Here is an 11713-nt window from a genome sequence, read left to right on the forward strand (position 1 = left end):
CTGTCAAGTCTGTCAAACACCCAAGCTACTAATGGTCAGGGCGTTATCCTCCTACATCATTGGAGTGGCCCAGCTTTGACAGAATTCATTAAATTAGTATAATCAAACTTAGGTCACCTGGAACATAGTCAGGGCCCTATACTTCTACATCACTGGAGTGGCCCAGCTTTAACAGAATTCATTAAATTAGTATAATTAAACTTAGGTCGCCTGGAACATAGTCAGGGCCTTATCCTTCTACATCACTGGAACAGCCCAGCTTTGACAGAATTCATTAAATTAGTATAATTAAACTTAGGTCGCCTGGAACATAGTCAGGGCCTTATCCTTCTACATCACTGGAATGGCCCAGCTTTGACAGAATTCATTAAATTAGTATAATTAAACTTAGGTCGCCTGGAACATAGTCAGGGCCTTATCCTTCTACATCACTGGAATGGCCCAGCTTTGACAGAATTCATTAAGTTAGTAGATGACTTGGCTAAGAAGGAGGAAAAGCTATATATAGAAAAGGAAACTAAGGAAAAAGTTTATAAATAAATGGGTGCCCTGGGAAAATATAGAGATAATTCTTAAATAATAGAATAGGCAAACAAAAAATCTGGTGCAACATGTTATCCAGGGGGGGTTTACAGAATATATGGACTAGCAGCTGGGCATTATTTAAACAAATTCATGATTAACAGAACAATTAAATTATATTTTTCAGGAAATAAGAATGAACCATATAAATATATATATAACATAGTGACATGGAGAAATTGAATTATTTTTTATAATATTTGACAGTTACAGACAAAATGTTTGCATTAATGTTGATGAAGTATATTTACTTGTTCATTTGTAATTATATTACAAAGGTTTGGGGAAAAAAAGTACAGCAAATGCTTCTCCAACGTAGTGGACTTGAACCTAATGCTTCACCCATAATCCAAATGAGCCATGGATACCCACTGTGAATGATATGCTTCATACTGGCTTTTGAGATGAAAGGAATGGCAATACAGACAGTCCCCATTAGTCAAGCACGCAAGTCATACATTTAAAAATCGAATGCTAGTTTCAAAGGCTCGGAATGAAATGCAGGAGTTATTACATTAGGACTACATTCATGACACTAGTGAGTGATGTGCGCATGCAAGAAACTGAAAAGAAAAACAATAAACAAAGTATAGTTATGTGCAAGTAAATCAACTTTAGCATTAGATTCTCAGGGAATGATCACATTTAGCGGTAAATCATAAAATATGGGTTTACCATTATGGGGCCCATTGAGAACAGGTCTTTTGGAATCTAGCCCCCACTGTACGCCTGTATATAGATAGACCTTTCACCTGAGTAAGTCACTTACATTGAGGGAAAGTCTTTCAGAATCAGGGCAGACTTACATTGACAGCAGCTTTTTTGGAATATAGCCCATTATGTGTCTCTTTTCTGGCCAAGAATTTCTACAAGTAGAGTGCGTCTTTCTTGCAATGAACCAGAGCAAGTCTTTTTCTTGTTGTCAGATATCCTTTTCATTGAAAAATCTATGAACAAATATCTTGGACTTGGTATTAACCACCATGAGTAACCACTGCGGCACCCCTACAGTGTCATCCTCCCTTGTAAGATCCTACCACAAGGTGGTCACTTTCAAAGTCATCATCCCCCCCAAACCCCCCCTCCCCATACCAGCTAGGGTCAAACAAAAAATTCTCCAAAGCTAATTACAGCCTCCTGAGGGAAGGTATAAACAGCTTCACAGCCCCCTTCCTATCCATAGGAACTGGCACATACGTCCAAACCTATACCAAAATACTACACGAGCATTTATATAGCTGCATGCAATCAGGAATATACAACAGGACAAAATCATCCTCCTCAAGGAAGATCAAACTTTCTGATGGACATATGCAATAAATAAACTCTGTAATAAAAGAAAAAAAATTCTGTCCAGGACCAAGAAGAAGCAGGTGCCTAACTGGAAGGAATCTCTCCTTACCCTGAACAAGCAAATAAGAGCACTACTGAAATCATCTAAAGCAAACTTACCACATCTACTAAAGACAATCATAAGGCCTTCTTCACATATAATTCCAGTTACTAAGGAAGCACTCAGATCTGCTCAGAACTGGTGGTCAAGGACATCACATACACAAATCCCATAGATATAGCCAACCTGCTGTCAGACAGGTTCAGTGAAAACTTCACCCCTCTGTCCCCCCATCAGTAAATCAGGACATCCCCAGCACCTGCCCCCCCTATATCTCTAGGGAGCAAGTCATCACTGTACTCTCAAAGGCAAAAAATACAGCCTCCGTGGGACCTGAAAACATCCCAGGCTGCATCCTATATGAACTCAGGCAGGAACTTGCAGCACCATTATGCACCCTATCCAACCAAAGCCTGAGTACCAGCTTCAACCCAGCCGAGTGGAGGACAGCCACTGTCATCCCTTTACACTAAAGTGGAGTGTCCACTGATCCAGGATATTATAGACTCATCAGCCTAACTAGCCTGATCTGCAAGGTCATGGAGCAGATTATCACAGACCTCATGAAAAGGACATTGGTAAACTCCAAACACTCGATCCCACACAGTTTGGTTTCATCAAGTGGGGTCGTACCTGTTAAATTTAATCATCTTCTTTGAGACAATCACCAAAGCTATGGATGAGGGGAAGATGGTACACACTGCTTACTTTCAGCTGGCCAAAGCCTTCGATACTATTCTCCACTCAGGTAAAACAGATAAACTCTCTCAACAAGGCATCAATCCATATGTTACCAGATGGATAGCAAATCGGCTCACTGATAGAACCAAACCTAGTCAAAATAGGGGAAGCCACCTCAAGCAGTAGACCTGTAATGAGTGGTATACCCCAGGGATCAGTCTTGGGGCCTCTGTTGTTTGGGATATACTTTTCTGAGGTGCAGGCCAAAGCAAGTGGGTTATGGCTGACCATGTTTGCAGATGGCTGCAAGCTAGGCACTGTCATCAATTCCCCTAGTGATGTGGACATCCTCCAAGATGGTCTCACCCAAACAATCGACTGGTGCCAGAAACATGGCCTTAAACTGAATACCAAAAAAATGCATCATCATCCCCTTTGGGGAGAGTGACATCCCCACAAATTATCACATTAATAACAAGGTCCTAAGAACGCAATCAGTCATGAGGGACTTGGGCTTCTAGGTTGATAGCAAACTGACTTTTGACCACCATATTGCTTCCATTGTACTTTAAGCTTTCTACATGGTCCACCTCATTAGTAAGGGTATCTCATCCAGGAACAAGGTGGTCATAACATCCCTGTATTATTTCATTATAAGACCTATTATTGAGTACAATGCCCCTTTTGGCATGTACCTCATAAAGCACATGCAGCAGCTAGAGAGACCACAGAGGTTCCTCACCAAGAGATTCCAGGGCATCAAACATCTCCCCTACACAGATAGGCTAAAGGCCCTGTCCCTCTACTCAGTCTCCTATAGACTCCTCAGAGACGACCTCTATCTGGCTTACAAAGCAATCTCAGAATCTGCCTTGATGGGACTGCTGCATATCCACAAGTCAAGCTCCACTTGAGTAACCTGCACATGCAACCTCAACCTGGTCTGTGACATCAATAGGACTTGTTGGAGGGACAGATTTGTGTCTCAGAGACTCCTCCATCTGTGGAATAGACGCCCTCTCCACATTAAGCAGAGTACATCATTAACCCTTTTTAAGAGCAACCTAGATAACTGGATGGGGATCAGAAAATACACCCCTGGGATTCCACCTGTGTCTCTGCTGGACAGGGTCATTGGGTGTGGACTTGTCAGAAAATGGACTAAATTCTTGGCTAGGCTTGTAAGGGGCTCAGGGCCAATAGCCTAGTAACTTCCTATGATCCCATGAGCAGTGAAATATAGAATGTATAAAAGTCACATTGCAGATTTGGAATGTGAACAACAAAGATAACAGAAAAACTAAGCAATAGTTAAATATAAACTATATTACAGATTGTTTAATGATTACAGTGAACTATAATAATACAGTAGCTGAAAAACTACACCACAGTAACAGAATGTGATGTAACACATTTTAAAATGTATTTACTATGTACCTGAAAATCCAAAATAGATATGTTTATATATATGTGTGTGTGTGTGTGTGTGTGTGTGTGTGTGTGTGTGTGTGTGTGTGTGTGTGTGTGTGTGTGTGTGTGTGTAAATTATATATATATATATATATATATATATATATATATAGGTGTGTGTGTATTATTTTGGAAGTATGGTTTTCCATAAAATGTACCAATTAAATAATTTTTAAATGTTGGTAAGAATGTATATGCTGTAAGAAATTTTAAATTAAATTTAAACAAAAGTTTGAAGTTTACATCTGACAAATTAATCCAATGACTAAGTAAATATTTTAATAATACAAAGAAAAAATGAATAACATCGGTGTTTCTTTATCATTTGATATAGTGGAGTAAAACATTGCCTATTGAGTTCCACGGAAGTACAATGAAAGAAATTAGTTTTGCATTAAGGTCCACCTAAAGCTTATGAGCAAAAAGTAAGTACCAATGGATATGTAGTATGTACAAAATTTACAAGAAGCTAAATGACCCAGGAAAAAGGTAGCTTTTTGATAGCGCTAGACAGGCACCATGAAAAATCAAATGTGGGGTGTAATATAATTTCTTCAGAGGAATGTGGCAAATAAAGACTGTAAGTCATGGCACAATAAATCACTTTAAAATGTGATCTTGACATTAGTATGTGGGACAGCTATTTGAAATGGACAAATATGGTATAAGATTTAGAAAGTGGTTTACAGGAAATTAGTCAATTTTTAAGCAACTAAAAGTGGGCAAATCTTTAACTTCCTCTTATTTGATAAATGCTTGCTTTAGTATAACCCAGATAGTATTTACTGTGGTTGTGTCACCTGGGAGTTTGTACAACTCAATACTTTCATGAGCTAAATTGAAATTTGGATATAGAAAATCACAGACTTAGCAGTTTCTAGGTCTTGAACTTATGTTTATGTATTTATTCACAGGTTCCCTTAGCACACCCTCAGCTGGCCATTGATTGATCAGGTTCTGCTCAGATTCCGTTCAGATTCTGCTCCTATTGCTCCCATCCTCTGGATACTGTACCACCTGCTGGTTGGGTATGATTTGCCTGAGTAAAGAGGACTAGGGAGAGAGAACAAGTGATTGGCCACTATCCTCCCAGTAAATGATAACAGTCAGGATGGGAAGGGGAAGTGGAACCTTCCATTTGGTAGGTAGAATAGAGATAAAAGTTGACATTATCGCATATACTCTCATGAGCTCCTGGACTTTTTTCCAAAGCCCTATCCAAAATGTGCTGACTCTGTTTGATAGGCTGAGTCAGACAAATGAGGAGCGGTCTCTTAGATGTGTCTGCCTCAAACTTAGGGTGACCAGGAATCCTCAGTCCTCTCATGTTTACAGCTATGCGATTTTCTAAGTTTGTAGTAAGACAGAAATTTTAATATTAATACATACTCATTATACTCTCAGAGATGATAAATATGTACAAGCATTAGCATGTATATACTGGAATGAACATAGCCTCAAACTATGTAGTGTTAGAATGGATGTTCAATAATACCATTAAGCACTTTGTGACTGTTGAGTAAGATATCTTAAGGGCTACACAATGCAGAAATCTAGAATTTCCTCTTTTCTTGTGTTTGGACCTCCATCCTCAGAACATCAAGTTTCTTCCTTACCCTTTTGACCTATTCATTTCCCACTGCCTAGCCAGTGCTACACTGCTATACAGGGGAAAGAGTAAGGCCAAGGTGAACCATCATCCACAGATAAACTGGAATGCTTTTCATATGCACTGCTGTTGTCCAACCCCATACCCATTGTGAAATGATGCCAATGCACATCTATGTCAGTGGGCAAACTGTCCCATATTTTTAGGTATCAGTGCTGCACCCTCATGCTCAAGCCCATGGTCTCCATCACAGGTTATGGTGCTGCCAAAAAAATCCTATTTTTTCCCAGGATAGACAAGTTGGCAAAATATTGCTCATTTTCACTCCTACCCTCCTGTCAGATTCTAAGAAACTGGGTTAGTTAATTAAACTCAGATTTGCTGCATTGTACCCAGGGATCCAACATACTACTGCATGAAGCCAGTCACAATTCTGCAATGTTAATCTACTCCAAAAGAAAAAAAATGATCTTAAAAGGAACAAGGATTTATAATCTACATTTGGAAATGAGCAAAAAAAAACTGCTGAATTCAAGAGCCACTACAATGGAAAAATTGAAATGAAACTAATAATGTTGTATACTGATTAAAACTTCAAGCCAAACAAAATTAATCTCAATTATACTGATTAAGACTGTTCTAATCCCAAGTGACTTCTTTAGCTCTTACCACCCACACACTGCTCCTACTATCTACCCTCTTTTCGCCCCATACTTATTTTCCCCTATCTCTTACTACTTTTTAGTCGCTCACACTACTTTCCAACTTGTTCTTATCTTGTTGCTGCCTATAATATAACCTCCAGATTTACCTCTGTCATTTTGACCTCTATTGTACTATTGACCAAAACTTTACGTTTGCACTTTGTTTATTTTTATTTGTATTTTATTGCTAAAAAATATGTATTTTTTAAATCTTACTACTGTATAAGGCAAATTGTAATTGTTGTATAGTTTGTTCATGTAATGCAATGTTTATTCTAATATTTCTTAGAGACCTCCACTGAAAATGGGTACTTTTGGCCCAGTCGGCCTTTCCTGATAAAAAATGTCGATAAATAATTAATAATGAATGAAGGTAAAGCCTCCTGGAGCTCAGTAAATTCATCTAGGTAGGGACATATGTTCTTTGTCAGTCTCAAATTAATTCTCTAATGATACAGCCTATCTGCACTAGAAAGTATGACAGTCAGATGTGGACTATGACCACAACTATCACAGGCATACAATCTACAATGCGAGAGCTCATTATAAGATAGCGATATGATCAGCCCTGTCAAATGTATTATGATATCAATTGAAGTGTGACAGCTTTGGTCCTTGTACTGGCATTTAAATCTAGTAAGTGGAGAACGTTTTCCCCTTACAATTGCTATAAAGGCTAACGTAGTAATAATTATGACATTTATCACTTTGAAGATCACTGCATCCAAGTGTTAGGGATTTTAGCTGTGTAACTTAATACAAGTTTTGAATGGTGTCATTAGTCCCATTTATACTTTTTGACAATATGAGAGAATTGTTAACGATTATTTTCCCAGTGGAAAGCTTAAAGTATTGGTTAGATTTCTAAAAGAAAGTCATGTTCCTTCATTCTCTGAAATGTTCTATACTGTTCCTTCTGTACTGTCACAAGTTAGTCTGATTAACCCTTCTTTAAGGACCATAAAGAGTGAAGTGATCACTTCCCATCTTTTGCAATTAGATGCCTATCTCAGAGCTAAAAACACTACCAAAATAACCTAGTGAGAATTATTTCCAGACAATTCATAAACCTAACCAAGTATTGCAAAAAGGATAATAAGAAATTGCATTATACCAAGTTTTGAAATTCAGACAAGTTTATTCCTAAACTATTCTGGACCTCAATAAATCCACTTCTAAACCCTGAAAAAACTCCACAACCTACACCATCCAACCCTGACCATGCACACAAACACACACACACACACACACACACACACACACACACACACACACACACACACACACACACACATATTTTCCTTTTAAACTATAAGCAACTGCTTGTACCATTTGTAGCATGCAGCAAGTACGATCCACACATGGAGTGTTAAAGCACTTCAGTCCTGATGTACCGGGATGGAATTTTAAAAACTAAAAGATAAATACATGTTTGCTACAGTTTATGTCATACACTGAGTGCTAAAGAAGTGCTTCACTTCTGATCATAAATGCATTTTTGAATATTCATATTGGACTGAAGACTGATGTAGATCTGCTGATCGGACCCCCTAGCACTCTGTAGACAGGGCAGCTGCTCACTTAGTCCCATCCTAGAAACACTACTGTTCCAGCAGCATTTCTAGCTTCTCCTTTAGAACAAAATGCAGTCTAGAGGTCTTTCTCTAGTACTTTGTTACACTCCATCTCCGTAGCGTTCAGTTTCAAGTACCAACATTTGGAGCACTTTAGTTAAAAAGAAATGTATAAAGCTTTTCTTTAGCCCAAAAAAGTGAATCTGACAGCGCACTGATTTATTTATTTATTTTACATTTGTTGACTGGGCTAGTCTAACTGGATATATGTCCATTTACAGTAGAGGCACGGGGGAGAAAAGCTCCAAAGACAAATACAATTATTAAACAATGAGATAAGGTTACTAAAAGGACCATAAAGATGAACATATCAGATATTTCAGCAAATAAGCAGTCCTTAACAAAAAATAACACAACTTTATACACAATGTAGGACAAGTTCTTGAGAAGAGGAATTCATAAATGTTTTCCTGGTTTACCTTTCTTACAAGGTAGCAATTAGGAACATAAAGTTAGTAGAGAATAGGGTTATGGAGATATTAGTATAAGAGTAGTAGCTTAGTCTGGGTTACTGCATGGGTATAGCCAGTGTTTTCTAAGGAATATTTTAATTTTTTGTTTGAAGAGGGGTAAGGAAGGAAGAGTAGTAAGTTCAGTAGGGAGCAGGTTCCAGCTTTTCCCAGTTGTGTTTGAGAACAGAGAGTTACCTGCCATATTGTTAGATTTACTTATGCTAACAAGTAGTTTGTTTGATGATTGTAAGGTATTTAGATTTTTGTAGGGGGTTATGAGGTTTGTGAGTATAGGGGTATTATTAGGCTGGTTGAGGATTTTATGAGCAATAGTAAGTTAGTTAAACTGAATCTGATTTTGTAGTTCCAGCCATCCTAGCTGTTTTAGATTCTGGCAATGATGGGATATGAAAGGATTACCAGTGGCAAATCTGGCAATGTTATTATAGGAGCTAGCTAGTTTCAGAAGATTATTTTTTGTCAGGTTAGCATATATAGAGGAGGCGTACAGAAGTGTGGAGATAAGATGGGTGTAGGCAATAGTAGTTATTGCTATAGAAGTAAGGAAAGGTTTGATCCTATACAGGGATCCCATTTTTCTGTTAACTGCTTTTATTGTCTTATTAATGTGGGTGTCAAAGGTAAGATTACTGTCAATAGTGATGCTTAGGAGTTTGGTAGTAGAGTCAGGGAATATGAGGGTAACATTATTAAAAGTCACAGAAAAATCTATTGCCAGGGTCTTACGGGTAGGAGTAAAGAGCAGGAGCTTAGTCTTTTTGGGATTCAGGAGGAGACAACATTTTAAGAACCATGACTCTACTATGTTAAATACATTCTGAGTTAGGGATTGCAGTTCAGGTGATGATTTAGCTGTGCAGATTAGTGTGGAATCATCTGCATATTGTATACAGGTAACTAAAGGAATAGCTAAGTAAAGATCATTAATACAAATGGAGAATAAGAGAGGACCTAAAATAGAGCCTTTGGGGACACCCAGTGTCACTGGCAGGTGGGATGATAGATTATTCTGCCAGAGAACAGCCTGCTGCCTGTTGCTAAAGTAAGAGGTGAACCATTTTACCACCAATGTGACAAGAGATAGGGATTTGAGGATATTTCTAAGCAATGTATGGTTTACCATATCGAAAGCTTTTGAAAGATCAATAAATAGAGCTGAGGAAAGAAGATTGTTGTTGTGGTTTCTGTTAATGGTATCTGTGAAGGATAAAAGGGCAGTAGTGGTACTATGGAATGGCCTAAAGCCATGTTGGCTCCTAGCTAGTATTTTGTGTTGGATTAAGTGGTGTAAAGCTGATGATGAATGCATTTTTCCATTATTTTAGCTAAGGGGGATAGTAGGGCTATGGGCCAATAGTTAGAATACTCATTTGAATTACCACCTTTGTGTAGGGGGATAATGTGTGAGATTTTCCAGATGGCAGGGATAGTTCCCTCACAAATGGTTCTGTTTATCATGATGGATATAGGATAAGCTACAGCTTTAGCTGCTTTTTTCAGGTATTCAGCTGAGATTTGATCAGCAGAAGGAGTACAGGGCTTAAGTTTTTGAATGAGTTTTTGAATGAGTTTGTAAATTAAATTAGTTGAGATGGGTTGCAGAAAGAATTTAGGAAGAGAGCTAGTTGTTGGGGTAGGAAGACTGGAGCTGTCTGGGGATAGCTGACTGGCTAGTATTTGAATGGCTTCTGTAAAGAAGGTATTGAAGGCATTAGCAGTTTTGTTGGGAGTCTAATGATTTACACCTGTTGGGGTTGGTGTACTGGCATGACCTGGGTGTAGGAGTTTATTGATACTAACCCAGAATTTCTTAGGGCTATTTTGGTGTGTTTCCTGCATTTTACAGTAAAAGTTTCTTTTGTCTAAGAGTATTGCTTTTTTGGTCATATTTCTCATCTGCCTAAATACTAGCTGATCTGATGAGGTTTTGGTAGTTCGCCATTTGGTCCAGGCTTTATTTCTGATCAGGATTTTCTGCCTTGTTTCTTGGGAGAGCCAGGGGGCTGGTTTTGACCTTGTTCTGATAGTACGCTTGGGTGCATGCTGGTCAAGGATATCTAAGAACCTGGAGTTAAAGTATTTGACAGCCTCTTCAAGTGATAGGGTTTTTAGGGGAGACCAATTGCAAGTGCTAAGTTCACTGTGGAATAGCCCTTGGTTGAAAAGCTTGTTGGACCGTATAGTTCTATATGATGCTGGGTGAGAGATGTCAATTTTATGCCTGATTATGTAGGTCAAAGAGTAGTCACTAACATCATCAGGGAGAATACCAACTTTGTAGGTTTGGTGGTAATTATTAATGAGAATCCAATCCAGGGTGCTTTTTTATTGTTGGGTTTGTTAGTTCTTGTGGGGGAGGTGATGGTCTGGGAGAATCCATGAAGGTTAATATGAGAAATGGGGTGCTCAGTATTAATAACCAAATCAATTTGGCAAGAGTACAGAGTAAATACTGTTAAAAAAGAGTAATAAATACTAAAGGGAAGTAAGCTCTTGGTTCTCTCCCATTACTAATGCTAATTCGTGTCCTTATTAGATACGTGGACTGAGTGCTGTATTAATAATTACTACAAACTATGGTAAATAATGAAGGGAAAAATACCCTCTGGGCTCTCTCCCACTACTAGCTCTGAGCCGTGGCCCTTGTAGCTGAGTAGGCTGTTAGCACTCCTTCAAAGCGGCTATAAGTGATGAGGAAATGTGGTATAAAAATAGGTGCTACAGTATCACTCTATAATACAGCAAATGGTTTCAATACGATACCATTCATGCCTGCATTAACCTCAGGCACCCACTTGGTAGCAGTAGTACTTAATATATTTAGTTTGAAGACTGAAGGCTGCTCTTCAGAAGTTCAGCCTTCCTCTTCATTGCTGTTTTCTACTAACCCCTGTCCTGAACTTTGTATGCGGGAATGGTGAGTAGTGCAGCATTTGGTATGTGATCTCCTTTGCCAACAAAGAAATTGTGACTTTTCTAATCAATTTAATTCAAATATATGCAAAATTTTATCTGAGACTAACCTTTGCATTCCAGGAGGTGGATTTCTATTACAGACATAAAGGGAGATGTATTTTCCAGAACAGAAATTTCTGTAATTGGAAATCTGGAAAGAAATGAAAGTTAAGTTTAATCACAAAACAAAATTAATTAACTTCTAAGAACAT

At 38.3% G+C, this 11713-nt stretch overlaps 1 protein-coding gene across 1 annotated transcript in view; it reads right to left on the reverse strand.

The window, feature by feature from the left end:
- Positions 1 to 11713, reverse strand: part of LOC122813454 (E3 ubiquitin-protein ligase HECTD3-like) — a 699643-nt gene that overhangs the window by 446425 nt on the left and 241505 nt on the right. The window contains exon 7 of the mRNA XM_044085769.1: positions 11570 to 11652. Within this exon, the coding sequence (XP_043941704.1) occupies positions 11570 to 11652 (83 nt within the window). The remainder of the gene's footprint in view (positions 1 to 11569; positions 11653 to 11713) is intronic.

The sequence above is a fragment of the Protopterus annectens genome, chromosome 10.part0 (genome assembly GCF_019279795.1).
Source record: "Protopterus annectens isolate FY-2018-M chromosome 10.part0, PAN1.0, whole genome shotgun sequence".
In the NCBI taxonomy this organism is placed as follows: domain Eukaryota; kingdom Metazoa; phylum Chordata; order Ceratodontiformes; family Protopteridae; genus Protopterus; species Protopterus annectens.